The sequence below is a fragment of the Epithele typhae genome (assembly GCF_022376455.1).
Source record: "Epithele typhae strain CBS 203.58 chromosome Unknown BXZ73scaffold_57, whole genome shotgun sequence".
Lineage (NCBI taxonomy): Eukaryota > Fungi > Basidiomycota > Agaricomycetes > Polyporales > Epitheliaceae > Epithele > Epithele typhae.
The window spans coordinates 212,816-237,697 of record NW_025954248.1 but is presented as its reverse complement, the minus strand read 5'-3'; the positions used below and the strand labels follow the sequence as shown (position 1 = coordinate 237,697).

Genomic DNA, 24,882 nt, shown 5'->3' with positions numbered 1-24,882 from the left:
CGCACAGAAAGTGGAGGGCCGATTGAGAATCGAACTCGCGACTAACTGACAAGCGCCGATTCAATATTCGCGCGCGACCGAACGATTTGGTTGTCGTGGGCTGCTCCGCGTGCTCGTCACTCCTCCTCCTCCTCCACACGCCTGACTGGTGACGTATTTTACACAAACAACGTCCATTCCCTATTGACCCGGGCTGCGGTTGTGGTGAAGCGAACGTACCCGCTGAGGACTTCCCACATAATGCCTGATACTCGATGTTCAAGCCAGTTCAGAATGCATATCCTCGCAGGAGGATGCCGTTCGCCAGCAGCCGAAACGGAGGCGCAGCTTGAGGACCCACTTGCTCTAGCGTGTGGGAACGTTTTTGTATACCGGTCGGATGTCGCGTGTACCGCAAATATCGGGGTTTGAGTGGACTGTCGGTGTTGAAAGTGGATCATCCTCTCAGTGTACGTTCTCTCGCCGGACTGGCATTGGTTCTCACTTACGACACATCACAGGATAAGGGTACATTTGACAGCAGTCAATGGAGTATATAAAGGTTGAGGATGCCCCCGCTGCCCCGCAGACTCCGAGCATCGACCCGCTTCCACGAGCCGACTCTCCCATTCATCCCGCACACCATGGCCAGTGTATACGCCCCCGCCCCTGAACCTGCGACAAGACTCGGTCGGTACCGCCAACTCTCGCCCCTCGCCTGCGTGCGCGTGTCGCCCATCTGCCTCGGCGGCATGAGCATCGGCGACAAGTGGGGGAAGGTCTTCGGGAGCTACATGGACAAGGACATGAGCTTCGCTCTCCTCGACACCTTCTACGGCGCCGGGGGCAACTTCATCGACACCGCGAACAACTACCAGGACGAGAGCTCGGAGGAGTTCATCGGCGAGTGGATGGAGGCGCGCGGCATACGCGACCAGATCGTCCTCGCGACAAAGGTGCGTTGGGGGTCGCGTGCACATCGTTATCACGGCTGATGGACGTTGCGTCACAGTACACGTCCAACTTCAAGAGGGGGCAAGACGACGTTGTACAGAAGATCAATTACATCGGTAACAACAGGAAGTCGATGCATCTCTCCGTGAATGCTTCGCTCAAGAAGCTCCGCACGAGCTACGTCGACATCCTTTACGTCCACTTCGTGAGTCGCTCACGCTCCTGGACTCGGCACTTTATGACGGCTCGTGCTAGTGGGACTGGGACAGCTCAGTTGAAGAGGTCATGAACGGTCTCCATACCCTCGTTGAGAATGAGAAGGTCCTGTACCTGGTGCGTGCACCATACCGCTGTTCTGTCGCGCGCCAACACTCTCCCCCAGGGTGTCTCCGACACGCCTGCCTGGGTCGTCTCGAAGGCGAACCAGTACGCGCGCATGGCGGGCAAGACGCCGTTCTGCATTTACCAGGGCTCATGGAGCATCATGGACCGCGACCTCGAGCGCGACATCCTGCCTATGTGCAGGGCCGAAGGTCAGCGCTTGAATGCCTCATAAGTACTTACCCCGTCCGACTGCTGATAGATCCGTCATGCAGGACTGGCCATCGCTCCCTTCCGCGTCGTCGGGGGCGGCAAGATCCGCACCGACGCCGAAGAGAAACGGCGCGAAGAGTCCGGCGAGAAAGGCACGCGTCCAACCGCTCATCTCTCTCGCCTCGTCATGCTCACGTCCCTGCGCAGGCCGCGCCGCCTTCAGCTCCTGGCTCCGCACCGAGGACGAGCGCCGCGTCTGCACGGCGCTCGAGGAGATCGCTCCCAAGGTCGGCGCGAAGACGATCCAGGCCGTCGCGATCGCGTACGTGATGCAGAAGGCGCCGCACGTCTTCCCGATCGTCGGCGGGCGCAAGCCCGAGCAGCTCCTCGCGAACCTCGCCGCGCTCGACATCGCGCTGTCCCCGGAGCACATCAAGGAGCTCGACGCGGTCGCGCAGTTCAAGCCTGGATTCCCGTACACGATCATTGTCAGTCGCGCTTATGTTTTTGTGGCCAGGCCCGGATCGGCTGATACGGTTCATTGCAGGGAAACGGCGAAGAGTACGATATGCTGACGAAGAACGCTGCTGTGGTGGACAGGTGGCCGCACAAGCAAGCCATCCGCCCTACTTGAGAGGTGGCATGTATGAGTCGCATGCTCAGCGAGAAAGATGCGCCCGGTCCAGAAAGCGCGTCCGATTGGACTTTAGTAGATATCACTTGCGACGATGGGGTCCGAAGACCTAAGCACCTCGGAATTCGACACCATAGTCGAGTGGTTGTTGCTAGCCGTCGCAACACTCGGTTGGCTATCCTTGTGACAACGGTTCCGGGAACATGTCTTCAGAGATCGTCCGGCAAGAGGGCTTGCTTTTCCCCGTCGGGGATGAAGCTGTCGACCAGGAGATCGGGACTGCGTAGTACCGTCAGCGCTTCAGCATCTACAAACACCCCGACCGGAGAGCCGCCTTGCAAACACTGATATCTGCCTTACTCCAAGGGACGTAGCAGAGCCACAGACTCGAAGAGGGGATCGGTACCGTAGCTGCGGCTGTGAGCAAGGGCGTCCGTTAGTTGCAATGCAACCGCTGGTCCAGTGACGTCATACCTTCCGCAATGCCGCCCAACCGAAGCTGTCCCCACGCAAACAGTGAAAGAGCGGATACGATTGCACCCAACGGCTATGAACTACAAACGATGGTGGTGGTGAGCGCATAATAAGTAATTCATAGATACAGCAGACGTAGCGTCGTGAAGGGCCCCAGGCCCGTCATACCAGTCGCAATCCGTGGATCGTGCCCATCCGAAACCATACTGATAATGTCGTGCTGGTGCACTGGGCAGCGAGGGATGATATCCTTGTGTGGTCGTGGAGGTGAGGGGAGGAAATGGAGCGAGTGGGCCTCAGTGCTCAGTACTCAGTCCAAGAACTCGGACGAGTGCAGCAGGTACCGGTACCCGTGCCATCACGCGCGAGATGTGCCGCGGGAAGACCACCGCGTCCTCGGCGACGGCGCGCTTCTTGAGCTTGCACCGGCTCTTCGACGAGCCCGTGGTGACGTGGAGGAGCCAGACGGGGTCTTCGTGCCCGTCACGCTTGGTGGAGGTCGCGCCGCTCACAAAAGGGAGGGTCGAGGCGCAAGTGATCGCGACGCCGGTGCCGTCGAATGTCCCAACGAGGTTCGAGAGTGCGCCGCATGGGATGTCGTCGTTATGGAAGACTGTCAGGTCAAAGATGCAGGTAGCAGCGCCGTTCGGAGTGCCGTTCCCTGAGCCGCCAATGCGGACCTGAGTGCAGGACAGGTAGATCACTGATCTCGTGGCGGATGAGGTAGTCGCCGGGGGTGAGGTTGTCGAGGAGCGTGATGATGAAGGAGCCGCCGTTCACTGCGAAGGTCCGCGAATCGAGATGGGTGCGCGACGAAGAGCAGAACACGACTCACTGATATTCGCCTGCACCCAAGTCTTTCCGTCGCTCTTCTTCCCGACCTGGTCGATCTTGAACCACTGCACGTCCGTCGAGTTCAACTTGTCGCAGATGACATCCCCGCACGACGCCATGTAGGTCATCGAAGGACCTGCGTTGTGTGGTCACTACACGCACGCCAATCAGCACCCCCGAGCCGCGCGGCCGAACTGGGGCACGTACCTTCTGGTCCTCACCGCCCGACAACTGGGACGTGACAGTTCTCCCGGAGATTGCGGGGGCAAAGCTCTCTGCCGACTACGCGCTGAGGGCACAGAAGAGGCCCGGGTTGGACGCGCCCTTGACCGAGCCGATATCTAAGATGAGGCGGATGGGACTGGGGCCTGCGTGTCGCGTTCAAAAGTTGAGCATGGAGGGGTAAATAGAGACACGTACCGGTGTAGTTATTGGGGACGTTGCCGAGGTACTTCGTACCATCGGTCCCGACCCAGTCCGCGAAGCCATGGTATGCGACGAGAGGAGTGAGGCGGTAAAGGTGGCAACGGCAGCGGAGGTCTTCATGCTGAAGGAAGTCGGAGGGTACAGGGGATGGGAAGAGGGATGTCAGACAGGCTCGGAAACAGGTATGTCGAGGCTGATGTTCGCCGTAGAGAAAGGTCGTGAAGTTGAAAGGTCAGCTCGTTCGAGAAGTAGAAAGGAACACGAGGCCCACCTGCAGACGACAGACGACCTTTGTACGCCCGTTCGCGTGAAGAGCAGAGCGTGGTGGAAGTACACAAAAGAGAGCATGCCGGACTCTGTCGCTTTCCACTCTTGTCGGAAAGGCACCAAGGTCGGTACCGCGGAATATCGTAAGAACCAACACGGGAGCACTCACCATCCAACGTCGTCCCCGGATGGACGTCCGCGCCGCTCTCAACGAGCCCGCGTGCCTTTTCTCCGTCCTCCTTCTCGAGGGCATCGACCGCGTTCGTCCCTGCGCCCGTCCGTCGGCCTGCCACCATCGCTAGTTCAACCACTTGATGCCCCCGTCCACGGCCTCCGAACTGAACTGATGCTTCGCCTTCGTGGGTGTCGTAGGAGGTAGACGCGGGCGTGCGGGAGGGAGCGAAACATGGAGATCGTCCGCGCTCAACAACGGAGCGGAGTTGTAGAAAAGCGACGCGGCACTTGTCGCCGTCGCCAGCCTTGCGGATGGTGTGGCGGGCGAAACATGAGGTCGGGAAGTCGAACCGGAGGTGCAGCAAAGAGGCAAAGAGGGCTTGATAGCGTGAATGGACGGTGACGAAAACGTGAGTAGGCGGCGCGATGAACGAGGGCAAGAACACACACCGACAGCCGCTCTCTTACACTCCAGATTTCCATATACAAGTGCGACCATCTCCCGCGAGACCGTACGAATGACAGCACTTGTCCAGCGATGTCGCCAGTCTCCAGCCTGAAATGAAGTCGTACGGAGACCATCAACAGGCGAGGGCTGGGCCTTCAGGAGAGGGGCTCATTGACGGCGCTGCGCTGATAGGAGTGGAATAGCGTGTGCATAGCTAAGGCGAAGACGAGACGGGGATGAGAAAGGAGGAGGCCGAGGCGTGATGGGAGAAGAGGACAAGAGCGTTGACGCCGTCCGACCCAATTTTGCTTCCTCCCACTACAATCCCACTAGCCCGGCCCTCACGCGCTTGGCCTCATCTCTCTGCAGTTCGTCGACTCTTTCAAGGTCCGGCTAGACTCACACCGCTCACACGCAATTCGCAACATGCCCTCGATGGCTCATAGTCAGTCTGTACGTGGATATGGACCCCACTGTCTCCACGGCGACGTCCGTCTCGCGATTCCTCCTCCAGACGCGCCTACTCCCCTGCCATATCCCGCGTCTTCGCCAACGTGTGCGTGGACAGAGACACCGAAGTGTACGCGAAGGACGCCTCAGGAGAGAGCGCACTGTCGCGGTACATGCGCACACCAGAACCAATTTCTCAAGTCCCCCGCGTCCAACACCTCCGCCACATTTTACCCTCCACCAATTTGTCGATGTCGATGTTCCTCCTCTGCGCAAACTCCACAGCCAGGCCTCCAATATCCGCACTATTGGTATCCACACCTTCCTTTTCTTCGTAGACCGTGACGGACTTCTCGTAGAAGCTTTCCGCGCCATGCACAAGCTCAAGCAAGCACGAGTGATAGTTGTCGGTCCTGAGACTGTGGCCGCTCTCCCGGAGATCCCTTCGAGCCGGCTCAGGCGCATCGGGCACGTCGCTCGTTGGCATTGTGGGCGAGCACGCCGATCTCCAACGGGCCGGCGGTTTTCCCCCACTTCCTCCGGCCCCCCCTGCCCGTCCGGCCCACCGCACTCGAGCTTCACACGACCCTCACGACTGTGGACGCGGGTCGTTTCTGGGACACGCTGTTTGGTGTCGCGCCCGGGCTGCGCTCGCGCGAGATCGTGGTCACGTAGGACGAGTGCGACGTGCGCGAATACATAGTCCGTCACGTTCTCGCCGCAACTTCCCCTCGCTCTTTTCCCCCGAATGCTGACCCCCGCGCTCCAATCCAGGAGCGGCTCCTGGCCGCACTGCGATCCAAATCGCTAGCGATCGTCCATCTGTCCCTGCACTTCCCACCGATCGCACCGCTCTACCGCGCGACCGAGGCCCGCAGCATCGAAGCGCTCCGCCCGCTCCCTCTGCAGATCGCGGAGGCCGTCCCGACGCTCCGCGCCCTCTTGCTCTCCTCTTGTTTTCCCGGATCGACCGGCTTCGACACCAGACGAGCGCGCGCGCAGCACACGGATCTCGATCTGGAGGTGATGGCAGAGCTCGCGCGCGACGAGCAGTGGTAGTGGGTCGAGGGCGACGGCGCGGGGCGGACCCTGGTGGAGATCTGGAGGGAGGACGGCGGGCGGGCGCAGACACTGACCGAGCGCGCAAACTGAAGCCTCGATGGTGAGCGTTCCATCGCGCTTGACGTACGGGACTGATAGGTAGTGCGTGCAAGATGTTGCTCCGCGAAGTCCCAACATCAGCGGTAGCACACACGATGCTCACAGATGTATGCGTGCTCGTACCTTATGCTAGGAGCGAGGTGCCGTATATCATCGTTATCCGCTCCACCTCCTTTTCTTCCCCCCACACCGATGTCACCTGCGTCCGAGAAACCATCAGTCAGTGCTTTGCTACTGACCACAACCAGCCTCAACGACGTGCGTCCCTTCTGTCAAACCTACAAGCCACTCTACGTTCTGGTCGACGGTGCCTGTCTCCCCGGATCGACCGGCTGTGACACCAGACGGGCGCGTGCAACCTGAAAAAACTGCCCCTAGTAGAGCTGATGGCCAAGCGTCGAGCGGCGGTGGGGACAGATGAGCGAGTTCGTCAGCCCTGCGCCGCGGCGGCTGCGGGAGCTCAAGAAGGCGGTATCGCGCGACAAACGGTGGTGTTGGGTCGAGGGAGACGGCATGGCGTGCGGTGGCTGCAGCACCGCACAATAAATACAATTCGAGAAACACTGGTGCGCCAGGTGCAGGTTTCGCACCGCTCTCGATGCCAGGTTCCACGCACCAATCCTATCAACCAACGTGCCTATTCCGCGCTATCCACGTCAGCCCTCACCCGCGTTTCTCCTCCTGTCACAGGATAGAGGCATTCAATTTCCGCTTCCAAGCCGTTGACTTCGTCCAGACTCCAAAGATCGGCTCCTATGGATCCCATAGCGTCCACCGCGAATCTCATAGATCCGGTTCCGACCTCGGCGTCAGAGGCACACGAGTGAAGTGGGTCGTCTGAGCCGAGCTTGAGCGTCCGCTGATGAGCCTCCTGCAGGTCAAGCAGGAATCGCGAGAGGAGGACCGTGGTAATACTGGAATGAAGGATATGAGAATGCATCGGTACTAGAAACACTGCAGGTTGTACTTACGGATCACCGAATTGGCTAATCAAGGAGGTTTGACCGGGGGATATGATCTGGCACCCATCGGATTAGAGATGAATGGATGAGACATCACATACTATATTTCTTACCCCTCTCAAAGTGGTTGCCATGCGGAGAGTGTTCAAAGTGAGAAAAACACTGCGCAATAAGATACACATTGGACAAGGGTCCAGGAGAACTTCTGAAAGACATACACAAAATACATGGCTCCTGTGAACGAGTTATAAAGCGGCAGGTCAGAGACGGAAATTAACGGACCGTTGCATAGCATGATGTAGGTTAACGTTCGTGGACAACTAGTCTTCAGTTTTATTTCCGAAGAGCGTGCGTTTTTCCAGGTCAGAAATATAACAATCCCGTCTGCGAGGATAAGCAGTGACCGAGAAAGTACCTCCGCTGAAACAGACCAGATCAAACGCTGTAATTGAATATGAAACGCGTAATAAATCCAGGCGTACGTACCACTGTGTGATCAGAGGCGTTAGAAATCACGTCTACCGTACTTCGAGAGCACACTCACGATATCAGGACCGTTGTGGGGATTGAAAGGTCAATTATGAGGCAACCCCAAGTCGGATCACTGATGCTCTGCGTCTGATATGAAAGAACACCCTGCTTATAGGAGCCACATTACGGGGCGTTTATATGAGTAAATGAATAGTTGACACGCACGAAGTCAAAGCCTATGTTCGCAACGGAAAATACCAGCACCAGCACTGCAAGTGGGCGACTTTGACTCAGCGCTAATGCGCGCATTGCGGAGAATACTGGCCGATACTACTCGTCATTATTAACAAAAAATGGGAAATGTCATACACACCTGCAGGAGGAAGGGGTTGTATGTATCCCAAAACGTCGGTGGTGTCGTTCAGTATGGTGCAACTGTTGTACACGAACTTGAGCTCAAGGCAGTTACTAAGAGCATTATACATTAAACTGACGTCTGCAAAGCACGGGAAAGTGAGTGCCGACATTCAAGGGAAATCGAAGAACACACACCCGGTCGGTAAATTTGTGATATCCAAGGAAGGAGAAAGTCTTGAGAATAAGGGCAAGATAGCGATTCAGGATGAATAGTACTGTTGACCCTGACAAGCGCCGGCTCCAGAAGAAATGGACCTCTCGGCCAAACGTGAGGATATAGTCGAAGATGAGGATGGCTTGTGGGTGTGAATCTCTTCCCATAGCTCATATTCACAGAGTACTGACCAGATGCTGCAGCCAACACGTATTCATCGGTGTAACTATATGATCATTCCGAAGAGGTAATGAGTTGAAGCGCTTTCATTTCTGCAGAACGAGACATACTTCACTTGAAAATCTTCTATCACTTGCGAAATTTGGTCGCCAAGGCCTTCCGTTGACATTTTGCAGTGATGGGAGGATGGTGGAAATGGTGCAGGTCTCTTGTTTATATAGGGCCTTGTTGAGTGCCACACAAATACTGCAACAATGACACAGTCTCGTCCTGGGGAGATCTTCAGGTACAATTGTGGCAGCAAAAACAAATACACGTACTTCGTGTCTCTGGATGCATAGTAAGAGACCACATCAAGGGGCGCATCCGCTGTCCCATGTCTACAAATATTGATATACACCACTACAACAGCTTGGACGTCTGGCGCGCGTTCAGATAGTGCATCGTGTCAGTGTCTCAGGGACAGTCAGGGACCGGATGGTGAGACCATCGCCGCGCCCATCAGAAAGCCAGCACGAAGCATGCCGGCTTTCAGAATAGAAACCCCGTCGGAGCTCTGGCAATCCGACCGTGGCTTGGCCGCCTACACTGCACACGCCATCACGTGAGCCCTTTCTTCAACTCGCCAACATCACCAGCAAAGTGTGTGCCTGGACGAGTGCATTTGGATCCATACCATGAAACACTTGTCATTCCTCTCAATGACGTCCTTCTCGCCATCTTTTCCCTCCTTGGCCGCTCTTAGCTAGCGAAGGCAAGCGGGCCTATGCTCTTTCGCAGTATATCTCTACGTGGTGCGTCTCCTCAGTCTCTCTCGCCACATTCGAGTCGGTTTCCCCATGCTGATTTCTTTCTTCGGTCGCCCGCATCACTAACACAGGATCCACCGCTCGTCGCGCTTCGAGCCACGCGAGCGAGTCCACCTCCCGCTTCATATCCCGCCTCTCCTGGAATGATACCACGCATCGAACATCACCCAGCTTTACGGCTGGTCCACCTCAAAGGATCGCCGTATTCACGCCCTTCGACCGCTCCCGCTGCGCCTCGCACTGGTTCGTGGAGCTCGCTGGCCTGCCGTCGGAGCTCGTTGCGGAGCTCGTGCGCGAGGACGACGTCGAAGGGCAGCGGGCCCGTCCGACCAGCGAGTTCTTCGACCCAGGGGTGCGGAGGCTGCGGGCGCTCCGAGAGGAGATGCGCGAGGAGCAGTGGTCGTGGATCGAGACCGAGGGGGTATCGCCGTCGAGGCAGGGGGAGATATGGCGGGATGACGGCGAGCGGGTGCAGGACTTGATCCAACGCCAGGACTTTCATCAGTGGAAGACACTCGAGGGTGAACGTTTCTGTTCCTGAATGTGTGCGCGCGGTCGCCAATCGGATCTTTGCAGGATTCTACTCTGCCAAGGTTCGCTATGAGCGGTAGCTCGACACGGTAGTCTACGTTCTACCAATGACTATACGCGCGCCACGCGTCGTTACAGTCGATACAAATTGTTTAAACCGCTTGATAAGAGGTATCATAGCGCGCGACGGAGCGAGAGACCAAGGCGAGCCGCCGCGGAGAAATGAACTCACAACTCTATGGGCCCTGTTCAGGAGTCGTCAGTTCGTGTGTTGTCGTCAAAGTTTAAAAGAAACCTTACTGTCTGCCCCATCTCTTCGTCCCAGAATATCTTCCTCACACTCAACTGAGGGGTGCCCGCACCGATGCGTCCATCCCGGCCGCGGCATCGAGAGAGACGCTCTCGAATCACCGCGCAGGTGGACTCAGCGGTATCGGAAGCCGGTCGGTCCCCGCAGATAAGCACCGCCGCGTGGCATGTCCCGCTCGCGCACGGGAAAACGGAGGCGTGGTCCGAGATCGGTGTCAGAAAGCCGTATAGACGCAGTGACACGTCCGCTGCGTCGCGAATGCGGCCACATCTCAGCAGGACAGCTGCATCGCCTGGGTACTGCACCTCAAGGCAGCACTGAGTCTTGATCGCACCTGTCTGAAGACTCACCGGATAGTGGACGCAGATGCGTGGCTCATGTCGCGTACACGGCCCGCACCCGATAACCTATCACGAGTCTCCGCTTTGTGCAAACGCGCGCCAGGTCTACAAGCCCGCACGCTGACCGACCCAGAAGACCTGCTGTCGCGGACGAGAGATGCGCAGACTTGCAAAGATCTGCTACAAGCACTTCCAGTATTGATGTACGGTATTCGCGCGATAAATGACGAGGCAGCTCACCCGTCGGCGTCGTCGCCGTGTCAAATGGCCATCCTTGATGAGTTCGAGCGCTGCGTCCACGTCGCCCTCCGGGGCTCCTTGACCTTCCGCCACGAAGCGTTGAGAAACACGCTCGCGGGGCCACACCACCCTGTCATCTCGAGCCCCACAACCAGCGCCGTGGGCACGTCCGACAGCTCCAGCCAGCCCACGTGCGTCGAAGCCGGCGGGCCCCAGCCGGCGCGGTGAGAGCGGGACGATGGGGGGCGACGGAGCCACGACGAGACGGGCCGCACCGAAAATGTAGGCCCCCGCGGCGGGACAGCCACCGACTCTCGGACGTACGCTGGGCGCACATCCGCGGGCGAGGGCGGGCGAAGATCAGCGCTCGGAAGGTGGAACGCGGAGGGGAGTCGGAACGTGAACATCCGATGCACTCGCGTGCGTGCCAGTCGCTAAGAGACACCGGTGGCGTGCTAGTATCTTCCCAGGACAAGGCTGCCCCAGAGAACAGCCCCATGAACGTCCGGTCCGAGTGCAGAGAGGAAGCGCAGAGGGCGACGAGGGTACACTCACCGTTCAGAGCCATCGTCAAGTCGAACTCTTTGTGCTTCCTCTACGCCTTTCGACCACAACAGTGCCCCTCGAGTGCGGCCAATCCACCACCGTCCCCGATCCCGAAAAACGCTGTGCAGTCGCACCTCTGCAGCGGGGGCGTGGACCGCGTCACAGGCTCGTTCTTCGAGTAGTCGTGATATGCCCGTCTGGGAGAATTCTTGAACCGACCGAGAGACATTGTATGTAGGCTGCCGTGGTAGGAGAGAGAGAGAGATGGAGGAGACTGGGTGAACTGAACGAGGAAAAAGACGCAGGGCCGCGCGGGAGGGCTGCCCCTGATTGTGTGAGCGCTCAGTCAGATAAGATTAGATAGGGAGCATGGTCGATCGGTCACTCCTTCGAATCGCCCCGTACGAGATAAGATAAAGCGAGCAATCAACGTCAACACGGACTAGGTGCAATGGACAACTTTAACGAAGATGACGCTGACGGATCTTGTGGGGAGACGCGGGGAGACATGCGTATCGTCTTCTGTGTATCTGAATAAAACCATCGATGACTGCTAGAAAAGGCAGGCAAGAATAACAGGCATGAGATAGAGGCTCGACCAACGAGATGGCAAGAATGAGTGCTGAGCATTATTGAACTGGGCGTCGCTGTTATTTGATCCTGCGCAACCGTCTTCGTGCGGTTCTGGTCCACCTCATCGAGCTGTACATCATCACCTTGGAAGCGCGGAGCCTTGGATCTCGACCGTAGGCAACCTTGAAGCAGGCGAAAAGTTCATTTCCCTTCGCATGGTTCGCGGGGGCGCCGTCTTCGTACCTCTTATGTCACCGTACTGCTCTCATAGTACAAATATATGCGGTGAAAATACACACAGTGGTGACCAAGAATGGCCTCCATCCAGAGTACTGCTCGTAGCGACACTTGTCCGAGTAAAATCCTACGAATACAGCTGATCAGCGACAGTGCAAACGAGTCCAGTCCGAAGCAAACTCACCATCGAGCCCCTTCTCGCAATCGAAGTCCGCGCGTCCGATCAGGTCCCGCGCCGGCCCCCCGTCCTCCCGCCAAATCTCGACCGCGTCCGCCCCGCCCCCTCGCCCTCGACCCACCACCACCGCTCGTCGCGCGCGACCTCCGCCCGGTACTCCTCCATCTTCCGCATCGACGCGTTGAGAAACTCGCTGCTCGGCCCCCACTGCCGCCGGATCTCTTTCTCGCGCTGAAGCTCTGCGATGAGCTTTCGCGGGGCTGGAGAGTGGAATAGCTTCGAGTCGAAGTCCGAGGTGCCGGGTTTGCACGACGAGAGTGCAAAGACGCGGAGGGACGCGAGCTCCTCGGTGAGCCCTGCGAATCGTCGTCTTTCGCCACCTCCAAATCTCTACCGCACGACAGGCTCGAGGAGACATGAGAGGGATCGCGGCGTGATAAGCGAGACGGGAAGCGTGTGTCACCGAGTGGGCATCGGTGGGCTCTCGTTGGGGGGAGATTGTGAGGGGCGCGTCTTCCTTGAGGAGAAGGAGGGGAATATGCGCCGTCGTCGAGCGACGGAGGAGAGTCTTCCTGGGAGCGCTGAACTCCGAGGTGCGGGTTCACAAGAACCGGAGGAATGCGTTGGCGTGAAGGCTCACTGATGGTGCAGAACGCAAGAGATATATGGCTAAGGGTAAAGAAGACATACCACGTCCCAGCCTGTTGTACGCCCGATGCATCCGCCCTAGCTCTCCGCCACCAAGCCTCACCTTCTGCGCCTGCTGTGGCTTCATGTCTCCGCCAACCTCCACTCTCGCTCCCCCACCACCCGCGGCTGTCCGTAGTGGCGACGCAAATATGCCACTGACGGTAGGCGGAGGATAAGGGCATCGATGTTCTAGGAACCCTCAGTAAATGAAGGGCGCAGATGCTATGAGGACACAAATAGGGGTGGATGAGGAGACGATGCAACGAACGAGGGCAAGCAGACGCACCGAATATTCGCTTCCACATCGCCGGTATGGTTGTGCCATAGAAGGCCAGTCTCCCTGACGATGACAGTTAGATCGGCCTGAGGTGGTACGTTGCGATGTGTTGTGTCGGTGCTTGGGTCAGCGATGTGCTCATGTGCAGAAGGAGTGGGGTTTCAGCTCAGAACAGAACAGCTCCGTGTCGCCCAGAGAGTAGAGAGAAGAAGACGCCGGTGAGAGGAGGAGGAGGAGGAGGAGGAGGAGGAGGAGGAGGACGGGGTTGGTGACAACGGCGAGGGGAAAGAGGAGATTCAGGCGTTGACGCCCTACGATGGCGCTCTTTGCCAGTCTTTGCCTCTCTCCTTCCTCTTCTTTTGCATCCTGCTAGCCGGCTCAAACCCAAGCCCTTAGGTAGCTAGAAAAATCTCCAGAATACCCGCTCGACGACCGACCTCGGCTAACCATCAATTGTATACTGAACGGTACTGTTTTTTGTTCGCCCTCGTAGTTCCAGAGGTCCCTCTAAAGTCCCCTGAGATGAACCTCCTCTCTCTTAACGACGACGTCCTCCTCGCGACTTTCTCCTTCCTGGATTCCAAGGCGGCGTTGGCCACTGCTTCCACCTCCAAACGCGCCTATAGACTCGCTATCTCTCGCGTCTTCGCCGACCTATCCTGGAGTACAGTCCGCCGATCGGACGACAAGGACGGCTCCAGGCCCTCGCACTTTCGAGCTACATGTGCACACCCGAACCTTTGACCCAAGTACCCCGCGTCCAACATCTCCGCCATCTTACCCTCGGCTTCAATGTGAATGTATTCGACCTGATACCTCTACACAACATTCTCAGTCAAGCCTCTAATCTCCGCACCATCAGCATGGGAAACTCGTACTTCCTCCACTCCGACCGCTACAGAACCATCCAAGCGATCGGCACGATGCACCACCTCGAGGAGGCACGTCTGCTATTTGTCGATCCCAAGGTGGTTTCTGGTCTGCCAGTCATGCTATCCAGTCCAAAACTCACCACTTTGGCACTGAGTTTTGTCTTCGACCATTACAACGGCGTGGAAAACGTCGACCTTCCCGCACTCATGTCCTCCCTCGCCCCCGTCTCGAGCATACGCACACTTACCCTAGCTTTCGACTACGTCCCCACTTCGCCGCCGCCGCCCAATTCAAACAACTTCGCCCTTCCTTCAGTTCATCACCTCACCCTCAGATCCCCCCTTGGGCCGTTCCCCCACGCATCGTGGCGCTATGTCCCAACATTCTCACATTGTCATTATCTCTCACGACATTCTCCCTGGGTGGTTCCGTCTCCACTGCGTTCTCCGTGTCGGCGGAGGACCGATGGCCCGCCGGACTGAAGGAGGTTGACCTCCCCTTGCACTTCACCATCGCGGAGGACACTATCCAGAGCATCAAGCACGTCAACCGACTGTCGCTCGGGGGTGACAGAGAAATTTCCGGTTGGCACGAATTCGAAAGGTTCCTCCCGCTCCTCGCGGTGTTCCGACCTACCGTCCTCAAACTCCAGATGGGGCCCGTGCTCTACGAGCCGATCCGTATGTGGAACGCCCTGCGCACAGCCGCGCCGCGGCTCCGCTCCCTGGAAATCGTCGTCGCAGCCTCCGAATGCAATCTGCGCGATTAAGCCGTACGTCCCCTGCTCCCCGCAGGAGGGCAGCGCTGATACTCCCTCACACGCAGGATTCACTCATCGCTGCTCTCGGATCCACCTCGCTCGTCCACCTCTCCCTCCGCTTCCCGGCCACCGACCTAGCCCACCACGTTTCAACCTTGGAGCAAGCCCACGACCTCTGCATCGCGGAGATCGGCCGCGTCGAGACCCTCCAGTCGCTCCCTCTCCGGCTCCCCGAGGCTGTACCGTCCCTCCGCGTCTTCGCACTCTCATCGTGCAGGCCCGGCGCCACGGACCTCGACTTGGCACGATACCACACTTCGGCTTCGCCACAGCTCAGGATCGCAGGGCTCGGGCGCGAGAAGGAGGTCTGGCGACAGTGGAAATCAAGTGGCGAGTTTTTCGCCGCGGCGAGGCGAAAGATGGAGGAGCACCGGGCGGAGATCGCGCGCGACGAGCGGTGGTGGTGGGTCGAGGGCGAGGGCGCGGCGCGGACGCCGATCGAGATTTGGCGGGAGGACGGGGAGCGGGCGCGGGACCTGATTCAACGCGCGGACTTTGATCTTGAGAAGGGGCTCGATGGTGAGTCTACTTCGGACTGGACTCGTTCGCGCTGCTGCTGATCAGCTGTGTTCGCAGGATTCTACTCGGACAAGTGTCGCTACGAGTGGTAGCTGCTCGCCGTGCATATGTTCACGTCGTGTATCTGGGCGATGGGAGCAGGATAGTGCTTGTGTTGGCGCGTTGCTGACATAGTAGATGGTTGCCTATGTAGTCTCACTGTCGCGTTCGACAGCATTTGATGTCCCGACTCAAAACAGTGGAGACCTACTTTCTTCACGAGCAACCTAGCCACCAGCACGTATGACATGACGCACCTTTTTAACGTGCGTCTCGATGTAAATAGCAGGGTAGATCGTGCATACATGTTGAACGAGAGAAGCAGAAGAGGGCGTCGCGCCGTGAGAAATAGAGTGGAGTGGAAGTCGTCCGGGTCGGAGATAGCACTGGTCAACATGAGGGAGACGATACGCGTGCACGGATTCCAGACTCAGCGCCGGGGTTGGATCCACTGGACGCGCGAGGCGCGGGATACCGTCGGGGGCCGGAGAAGGGTGCATAATAGACGGCGGGCGCGATGTGCGAGTGCTCGCGGACATTGTACATGCCTGGGCCGGGATCAGGAAGGAACCGTCATGTGGGACTCATCTGTCTGGGAGTGCGTACATTTCTTTCAATCCCTCTCCTCCAGCCTCGCCGTCGGGTCGCAGCGCCGCTCCCTCCAAGTCGTGCTCAGAGGAAGCACGTGCAACGTACGCGAGGCCGAGTAGACGACGCGTTTCGCCAACATACGTCGGGCAACGGCACAACGAAACAGCCTGCTCGCCACGTTTGAGGTGCATATCGCATCGACATTTCTCCGCACTTCCCGCCCACACGCGTCCCCACTTCTATCTTGTGCGCTTTCCATACGTCCGTACGGCCTCAACCGTGCGCGCTACCGCTCATACCGACACTTCGAAGAATAAAACCCTGCAAAGCAGGACCGGTCAGCTACGACAGACACCTCGAGCGCGACCACCACTCACCGTCCAAACTCCTCGCAGCGTCAAAGTCCGCGCGTTCGATCAGCGCCCGCGCCCGCTCGCCGTCCTCCCGCCAGATCTCCACCGGTCTGCGCGCCGCGCCCTCGCCCTCGACCCACCACCACCGCTCGTCGCGCGGGACGTCCTCCCGAAGCTCCCGGAGCTTCCGCAGCGCGGGACGCACGAACTCACTCGTCGAGCCCCACCGCCGCTCGTCCTCGTCCTCGCGTGCGTGCTTCGCCGCGAAGTGTTCGAATAGGGTCGGCACGCGGTCCGCGCATTCCTGCAGGTTGTCGAAGCTTCTCGATCCGGGCCGGCAGCAACGCAGCGCGACGAGCCGGAGCGACGCGGCGGCCGCGACAAGTTGCTGGGGGAGCGGGAGGAGTGCCTCGACGCGGCGGACCTCCGCCGCGCGCCGGTAGTCGACCTCGGCCATCGAACATGGGTGCGCGGGCGGGAAGTGGAGGGTGAGGTGGGCGAGCGACGAAGCATGCAGCGCGGGCAGCAGCGGGTCCTGGTCGTGCGGCGCGGGAGGGTTGGCGTGGGCGCGGAAATGAAGGACGGGCGGACATACCACGTAGTCCCGCACGTTGCACATTTCTGCTGTGACCTCGAGAGAGCGGAGGTGAGGCGCCGCGCCGCTCAAGGATTTCCATACGTGCTCCGGTTCGGTCAGGACGGGATCCATCTGCAGTTTGAGAGCGAAGGGTCGGGTTGCTTCGAGCAGCGGGAGCAAGTCGAGGACCTCTGGGCCGGATAGTGACGCCATATCGCACCCTAACGATACAGAGTCGACGTGCCCCATGCGTCGGGTGGTGTCTGTGGCGACTACAGCATGCGATCGAATAATGAGCTCCTTGAGGTCAGTAGGCCACCGGTCATCGTCCCCCAGAGAGAATATCGGGTTCTCGCCATATAGCCATAGCGACAATGTGAGGAGATTGGGGCACAGCGTCACGAAAGTTGCGGCCACCGCTGAGGAGCATATGAGGGAGAGGTGGTGGATCGAGGGAAGGCTTCCATCGGGTGTTCTGAAGGCGTTCGGTAGCACGGGGACACGGTTGAAGTCGACTGTAAAAGTGTGTATGCTCGGGAGGGAGCCAAGGACGGATATGAGTGCCGCAAGCTCGGGTGTGTGATTTGGTTCGTCGTAAGAGTCAGCCAAATCGAGGTGTAATGATGCAATGTTCGAGCTTGAAAACATGGTTGGCAGAAGAAAGATCGTCTCAAAGGCGATAGATACCAGACGCGCTTGCTTGAGGTAGCGCATTACGCCGATGGCTCGAGTGAGACTTTCTTTGTCTTCTTCGACGAAGGACTCGAAGTTCCAGAGCTCGATGGTGCGAAGGTTGGAGGCGTGGCTGAGAAGTTGGTGCAGAAGTGGCACGTCGACTAGTTGAAAGAACTCCGTGACGAAGTGGTGGAGGTGCTGGACGCGAGGGACCTGAGAAAGCGCCTCTGGTGCGCGCATGTACTCCCACATGGCATAGGCCTCAGAGGAATCGTTTTCGGGCACAAACCCGTACATGTCTCTGCTCCAGTGCAGACTGGTGAAGACGTGGGAGATGGCAAGTTGATAAGCGCGTTTAGAGGCGTACGCCATCGCAAGCGCCTCTTTGGAATCCAGGAGGGAGAAGATCTCGAACAGAACATCATCGTTCAACGAGAGGAGAGAGGCGAAAACCATATTCTGGGTGTAACGACGTGTCCTGGATAGTTTTTCGGGAGGATGCTGGCGCGCAGTGGTGGGAGAGAGAGAGACGGGGCCATCACGCGCAAATCACGCGTGTTTGCGGATGTTGGCTGCGAGTGCCTGGCGCGTCTACGTCTCTTCTCCTTGCCCCTCGACCTCGTTGGCTCCCTTCCACCTCTCATCTGCGCTCCGCACTCGCCCGGCTTCAAGATATATGGCTCATTTAACGGCGAACGACCCAGCTCTCGCCTTTCTCAGGCCCCAGCGGTCTCGGGTTCAAGTCCACGCTATCGTTGTGCGACCTCCGAGTAGGCTCTGTGGTGTTGGAAAGAGGCTGCTTCCGGTGCGTGTCTTTCCTCTCGTTCATTGCGCTGTCTTCCCATGCTCTGTACCTCCCATTCGTCTCCTCAAGCTTCATCGTCCCAGCCCTTCTGTCCTTTCTGGCCGGTGAACTCTCGCGTACGTTGACCCGACGCAATCCTTCACCGTCCCGAGCAGCCTCCATTCGCACCTCCCGCCTGACTTCCAGATCACACGCTCACAACCGCAACGAGTCCTTCTGCCATGCTCCGCGTCCTCTAGCTCTTTTCATCCCGCCCCTCTCGACCTATCAGGGCACCACAGGGCTCGGAGGCCCGGCTTTCCTCGGACTACTACCACGATCCGAGGCGCGGAGGCGTGTAGGGCAGACTCTTGATGGCAGTGGCGCGGGGCACGTCAGGCGGAGCGTTGGGTAGCAGAGCCGAGGTCGGGACTCTGGAGGACAGCGAGAGCGCGGGTTGATCGAGAGTGTGGCCTTGGAGCCGACGATGATGGATGCAGTGAGTACTTGATTCCTTCCCCGCTGCTTCTTGCGCGTTCCCCAATCTGGGCGTTGGTACTAGGGTTCTTCGAGCCAGTGCACGGAAACGCTTCTTTCATGTTCTTGTATGCGCACCCAATCTCATTTCCGGGAGCATTCGATCACGACGACACTGTCCGCGGGATCATAAACATAAACTGCGCGTATTCAGCACACTGTGCTCGGGAAGTGAAAAGACGGCGAGATATAGGTGGCACGATACGACGCGCGACCGCGAAGGACAGGCGCGAAGTGGAGAAAAGGATAGGGTGGACGCGGGGGATCAGGCGGGAGGCGCACGGACGTGGCTCATCGGTCGTGAAGCGGTTGTACAGTCGAAGGGAAGCAAGTGAGACAGACGGGCACGAGTACGTGTGAGGAGAGAGCTGGCATGTATGGCTAAGCAGTCCTGAACTAAATACACGAGCAACGCGTGGTCCTGGGGCGTAACTGTAAGCAATCGAGGGACTTGGGTCGGACATGGAGTTGAGGTTGTTGACGCACGCACTGCGCGGGGCGAAAGTATCGGCTGGTGACCACGGCGAAAGTCAGCCGCAGGCGTTGCGTCGGCGACGTTGTCACCTGCGCGTCGTAGCATACGATTGTACCGTGGCCACCGCTCATAGCGGCACTTGGCCAAGGAGAAGTCTGCACACCATCGATCAGCCGAGCAGTCGCGCGAACCGGTCCAGCGAACTGAGTAACACTCACCATCGAGGCTCCTCACAGTCACATCCTTGAAGCATTCCGATCTGTTGCGCTTGACTCCGGACGAGGCGGGGTACCGAGACATCTATGGAACGCCTTGCACGCAGCGAAGGCCACCGAATGTCGCTCTGCAAATCGTCGCCGCAGATGGTGAGTGCAACGTGCGTGAATACACGGTACTTCCACCCACCTTTTTGCGGCGCGCACAGGACCCACGCTTCGTTGCCCCCAATACACTCTCATCCACCTCTCTCCTCGCTTCCCTTCCACGCACTAGGGATACCACGTATCGTCATGGCCCATTTGAGTGGACGACCTCTGCGCCGCGCAAGTCCGTCGTGTAGCCCGCTTGTGTTCCGGCCGGCCGAACTCGTCCCGTCTTTCCGCGTTTGTTTGTTTGTTTGTCTCCTGTTTAACGCCCTGGAGGGCCGAGCCCTATGGTAGGCGCTACGTACAGTAATCTAGCTAGCGAGAATAGGAATGCGTATACGGGACTGATGACGTGTCGGCCCCGCTGGGGCCGGAGAGTGAGCCAGAGGTATCTAGGCATCGTGCAGTCGAAATGGAGTGAGTGGATGGTGAGGGGGCGGGTACTCTGTCTGTTGGCCTCGTAAGTTTGTCTACCGGGTGCCAACGCGCACGGGGCGCCTGGTGATGCGCGCGGCGGGGGTGGCACGCTGTTGTTGACGTGTCGGTGCGGGAGGTCTTCGTGGAGGTCCTGCTCGCGGGTGTACTGGACGGTCTGCAGGTGTCGAGGGCGGTTGCGGGGCTCCGGGGGTGCCATCGCCGGCGGGGTTGGAAAGGGCCCCGAATGTCTGCCGGAGCCGTTCTGTTGCATCAGTGTATGCGGAGAGCTGTGGGAGTGCGGCTGCATTGCTCAGTAAGTATTCAAGTTTCCCGCCTTTCCGTCCTAGCTTCATATGAATGTGGGTCATTCCCTCGCGCGAGTACGCGGGGCAGCGGAGCAAGAAATGTACCACCGTTTCGGCCCCCACTCCGCAGGCCGGGCAGATGTCGGTGTCCGCGCGTCGTATGCGATGGAGGTGTGCGTGGAGGGGAGCGTGGCCTGTGCGGAGCTGGATGAGTATACTCGCCTGGCGGCGGGAGAGCGGTGTGATGAGGTCGAGGAAGGACTTGGAGGGCAGTGAGGGGTCGATCTGGTTGGTCTTGGGGTAGCGTGGGGACACGCTCCAGCTCGTTTTGGCCTCTTTTTGCAGGAGGGTGAGGTGGTCTTTCCGCGTCCTCAAGCTCTCGACGCCGCGGAGCTGCTACCCGTACCAGTGGAGCCGATCGCGTAGCTCGACCGCGAAGGGGACATCGTGCGGCGGCGGCGGCGGCGGAGCCGCGAATTCCTCAACACGCCGATGTGGAGGGTGAGGGAGCATCAAAAGGTTGTCCCGAGCGATGAGCGTTGGTGGTGGATAGAGGGCGAGAGAGAGAGTCGCCAGGGTGTGGAGAGGGCACGAGAGTTGAGGCTTTGAAGCTGGAAGCTTGGAGCTTGATCTATCGCGCGGGTGTCCGACCCGCCTCCTTTGCGCTGGACTCGTTCGGGAGATCGTAATAGTCACCTGGGCTTTCATATTCCTACTTTGGCAAGGGCAGTCGCGGACGCGGGACATGCATCGTCGGCTTGCCGTACTCGCTCCACTGACAGCCGAGGAGGACCTTGGTCGGCCGCTTGCGCTTTGCTCATAGTGGGTGGGGACGGCGTGCAGGGATCGATGAGGGCGGGTGGGCGGCGCGAGATCCTCTGCAATTTCCATCCGATGGTGACCGCGGAAGCCGAAGAGATGGGGATAGAAAGCAGGACCGGGCAGACATGCGAGTCGGGGCTGGTTGTTGTCGGTTTCTCTGTCGCAAATGACATCGGCGTGGGTGGAAGAGGAGGTGGGGCCGCAGACTGGCCCGCCAGCATTCAGGTTCGGGGGAACTTTGACATAAGGCACCACGCTCCCAGGGTCCGGTACGAGTATACGTACATGTCTGGGCATCGTGGGTGCTACCGCTCATATCGGTACTTCGCGGAGTAGAATCCTGCACGTACTACCAATCAGCTTCCGCGTATACAGCGCGTCAAGCGTGATAAAACACTCACCGTCAAGGCTTGTCGCAGGGTCAAAGTCTCTGTGTCCGATGAGCTTGCGTGCCCTCTCCCCGGCCTCCCTCCAGATCTCCACCGGAGTGCGCGCCGCGCCGTCGCCCTCTACCCACCACCACCGCTCGTCGCGCGGGATCTCCATCCGCAGCTCCCTCAGCCTCCGCAGCGCCGGGCTGACGAACTCGCTCGTCGGTCCCCACCGCTGCTCGATGGCGTTCTCGCGCGCGAGCTCCGCCATCACCTCCGCGTCGAGGCCTTCGTGCCGCGCGCGCCCGCGTCTGGTGTCGAAGCCGGTAGATCCGGGGAGGCAAGAGGAGATCGAGAGGACGCGGAGCGTCGGGACGGCCTCGACGATCCGCAGAGGGAGCGGGCGGAGCGCTTCGACGCGGCGGGACTCGGTCGCGCGCCAGCCGTCCACTTCCGCTATGCTCGACGCGTGGTAGTATTGTGGGATCGGCGGGAAGCGCAGGGACAAGTGGACGAGTGTCAGCGAGTTGGATCGCACTGCGGCGAGGAGCGGCTCCTGGGTGCGGCGCGGGGGGTCAGTGGTCGGGAAAAAGAGCGGGGGGCCCGGGAGGCGCGACAAGGACATGACGGACCATGTATTGGCGCACGTCGTACTCGCCCGGCGCGACGACGATCTCGAGCGAGCGCAGCCCGGGCGCGGCACCACACAGCGTGTCCCAGACACGACCCGGATCCCTCATCGTGGGTGCCGTGTGGAGCTCGAGAGCGGTGGGCCGGACGGCCGAAAGAAGATCGAGGGTGTCGCAGAAGTCGATTGAGTTGGATATCGGCGTGCTGGCCCCGTATGCCAACGACCCGACGTGCCCGATGCGCCTGCTAGCAGCCCGTGGGATGAAGGCGATGGAGGGGACGTCGAGCCGCTTGAGTCCGACAGGCCATCGGTCTTCTTCTTCCATGGGAAATATCACGGGCTGCCCTCCCTCCGCATTCAGCAAAAGAGACAAGGTGATGGTGTTTGGACACAGGGGGATGATACCAGGGGGGATCTGAGCAAGACAGCGGAAGGAGAGGTGGAGAATGGAGGGAAGGACGGTTTGGATTGGATTAGGGAGTCGGAGGGAATCCGTTGGCACGAGGTACGAGACGAGGGCGAGGGTGTGTAGGCTCTGCATAGAGGAGAGTCCGGACACGAGGGCCGCGAGGTCAATGTCTCCAGACTCAAAGTGCATCTCGTCGAATTCAAGAGTCAACGATGCCAGGCACCGACTCGAGAGAATCTCAGGCAGAGAAGCCACCGTCTCAGGACCGACGTCTATCAGGCGTGCTTGCTCGAGGTTGTGCATGGCGCCGATAGCGTCTACGAGGAGTCTGTCTTGGTGTACGAAGAACTCGAAGCTGTGGATCTCAATAGTGCGGAGGTTGGAGGCCTGGCTGAGAAGTTCGCGCAAAGGAGGAACATCTACATCGCAAAAGTGGCGGAGGGTGAAATGGCGGAGGTGCTGGACGCGGGAAACTTGGGAAAACGGCTCCGGTGCGCGCATATACCGTGACAGTGCGCGGGCTTCGGAGGCGTCCTTGTCGTTTACTTTGAGGTCTCTGTCCCAGCACACGTTGGCGAAGACGCGGGATATGGCAAGGGGGTAGGCGCGTCTGGAGGTGGTAGAGATCGCGAGTGCATCGTCGCGGCCGAGGAAGGAGAATATCGCGAGAAGGACATCGTCGTGGAGAGAGAGAAGGGAGATGGGGTTCATGTTAGCGCACGAACCACGAGTCGTCGTCGGTAGCTTGGGAGTTCCTTGAGAGCGGTGCGAGTCTAGGCGGACCGTGTGAGAGAAGAGACAGAAAGATGAACTGGGGAGAGAGATGAGGCCAAGCGACGGTTGAGAATATTGGGAGGAAGCAAAATTGGGTGGGACGGCGTCAACGCTCAACGCCTCTTCGTCCTCTTCTCCCATCATGCATCAAGCTTCGGCCTCCTTCTTTCTCATCGTCGTCTCGTCTCCGCTATGCACACGCTTTTGCGGCCCACTCCTATCAGCGCAGCGTCATCCGTGAGCCCCGATTCTCAACGAGCCCGACCCAGTGTTTGCCTGTTGGTGGGCCCTGTACGGCTTCATGCTCGGGCTGGAGTCTGGAGTCATCGCTGCCGGGGAAAGCACCGTCGTTCTTACGGTCTCGTAGGGGATGGTCGGACCTGTAGGTGGGGCTCTGGGGTGTAAGGTGGCGTCTGTCGGTGCGTGTTCTTGCTCTCGTTCATCGCGCCGTCTTCCCCCATCCACGCCATCAAGCCCTCTTTGCCTCGTCTCGGTTGCTTTGCTGCATCTCCAGCTCGACTTACGTGGCATCCGTCACGTCTCCCGCAAGGCTAGCGACGGCGACAACTGCCTCGTCGCCTTTCCACAGCTCGGTCTCCGCGGACGATATCCTCCACGTTTCTCGCCCTCGCAATCTCGTCATGCGCGCCCCCCACCCTACGACACCGACGAAGGCCAAGTGTCCGCTCAGGTCAGAGGGTGTATCATGCGGCTAAACCGGCGGTGGCGGTGAGTCGGGGGGGTGGGCGCAGGGACGAGGTCAGCGAGAGGAGGGACGGACAAAAGGGCACGCGAGGTCGTGGAGAGCGGCGCTGATGTCGATCTGGGGACAATGCTGGTTGGTAAGTGCTCCCCTGGTGCTTTTCTGAAAAGAGTCGCTACGCTCTTTCCGAACGGTCTTCGGAAATCCCTTCCTGGGTTGGGGTTAGAGCATCGAGTGCCGCTGCGACTTTACAATTCACTTCCGGAATCGATAGTTCACAATGAATACATCTCTGAGCTCTGCAGGAATGCACGCTTATCTATGCAGTTGATGTCTGCCCCCCCCCGAGTCGTGAACCCAACCTGATCGTGTAGATTTAGACTTTGTACTGTACGCCTACCATAGGGCTCTGCCCTCGAGGGCGTTGAACGAGGACGACAAAAAAAAAGGACTGCACGCTTGACCTACGCGTATACATGCAGTACTGGAAGGCTATTTTGTGCAGTTGTGATGCGCGGGAAGTCAGAGAAAAGGTATGACGCGCCACCGCGCGCGGAGAATAGGTGCGGAATGAGAAGGCCTACACAACCT

General features: G+C 59.0%; 8 protein-coding genes across 8 annotated transcripts; 3 read left to right on the top strand and 5 right to left on the bottom strand.

Annotated features, from left to right (window-relative positions):
- Window positions 1–623: 623 nt before the first annotated feature.
- On the top strand, window positions 624–2,101 carry BXZ73DRAFT_52464 (Aldo/keto reductase; the record flags this gene model as incomplete). The annotated part of the gene is made up of 7 exons (XM_048020817.1): window positions 624–935; window positions 992–1,138; window positions 1,189–1,266; window positions 1,316–1,466; window positions 1,530–1,625; window positions 1,675–1,955; window positions 2,015–2,101. 7 exons carry the CDS (start codon window positions 624–626, stop codon window positions 2,099–2,101), a joined length of 1,152 nt encoding a protein of 383 aa, XP_047874305.1.
- A 770-nt stretch (window positions 2,102–2,871) lies between these two features.
- On the bottom strand, window positions 2,872–3,537 carry BXZ73DRAFT_104904 (uncharacterized protein; the record flags this gene model as incomplete). The annotated part of the gene is made up of 3 exons (XM_048016065.1): window positions 2,872–3,188; window positions 3,256–3,354; window positions 3,411–3,537. 3 exons carry the CDS (start codon window positions 3,535–3,537, stop codon window positions 2,872–2,874), a joined length of 543 nt encoding a protein of 180 aa, XP_047874304.1.
- Window positions 3,538–3,691: 154 nt separating this feature from the next.
- BXZ73DRAFT_104903 (uncharacterized protein) lies at window positions 3,692–4,398 on the bottom strand (the record flags this gene model as incomplete). The annotated part of the gene is made up of 4 exons (XM_048016064.1): window positions 3,692–3,777; window positions 3,830–3,956; window positions 4,133–4,206; window positions 4,272–4,398. The coding sequence occupies 4 exons, from the start codon at window positions 4,396–4,398 to the stop codon at window positions 3,692–3,694; spliced, it is 414 nt and encodes a 137-aa protein (XP_047874303.1).
- A 3,928-nt stretch (window positions 4,399–8,326) lies between these two features.
- On the bottom strand, window positions 8,327–8,482 carry BXZ73DRAFT_21042 (uncharacterized protein; the record flags this gene model as incomplete). Its single annotated transcript, XM_048017616.1, has 1 exon — window positions 8,327–8,482. A coding segment is annotated over one exon (156 nt), but the record flags the coding sequence as incomplete, so codon positions are not given.
- A 558-nt stretch (window positions 8,483–9,040) lies between these two features.
- On the top strand, window positions 9,041–9,939 carry BXZ73DRAFT_80306 (uncharacterized protein; the record flags this gene model as incomplete). Its single annotated transcript, XM_048023253.1, has 3 exons — window positions 9,041–9,123; window positions 9,500–9,849; window positions 9,905–9,939. 3 exons carry the CDS (start codon window positions 9,041–9,043, stop codon window positions 9,937–9,939), a joined length of 468 nt encoding a protein of 155 aa, XP_047874301.1.
- An 835-nt stretch (window positions 9,940–10,774) lies between these two features.
- BXZ73DRAFT_80305 (uncharacterized protein) lies at window positions 10,775–11,478 on the top strand (the record flags this gene model as incomplete). Its single annotated transcript, XM_048023252.1, has 3 exons — window positions 10,775–10,974; window positions 11,037–11,170; window positions 11,210–11,478. 3 exons carry the CDS (start codon window positions 10,775–10,777, stop codon window positions 11,476–11,478), a joined length of 603 nt encoding a protein of 200 aa, XP_047874300.1.
- A 4,901-nt stretch (window positions 11,479–16,379) lies between these two features.
- BXZ73DRAFT_104900 (uncharacterized protein) lies at window positions 16,380–18,154 on the bottom strand (the record flags this gene model as incomplete). Its single annotated transcript, XM_048016063.1, has 2 exons — window positions 16,380–16,414; window positions 16,471–18,154. 2 exons carry the CDS (start codon window positions 18,152–18,154, stop codon window positions 16,380–16,382), a joined length of 1,719 nt encoding a protein of 572 aa, XP_047874299.1.
- A 3,554-nt stretch (window positions 18,155–21,708) lies between these two features.
- On the bottom strand, window positions 21,709–23,525 carry BXZ73DRAFT_104899 (uncharacterized protein; the record flags this gene model as incomplete). The annotated part of the gene is made up of 3 exons (XM_048016062.1): window positions 21,709–21,743; window positions 21,805–22,330; window positions 22,407–23,525. The coding sequence occupies 3 exons, from the start codon at window positions 23,523–23,525 to the stop codon at window positions 21,709–21,711; spliced, it is 1,680 nt and encodes a 559-aa protein (XP_047874298.1).
- Between the last annotated feature and the right edge of the window lie 1,357 nt (window positions 23,526–24,882).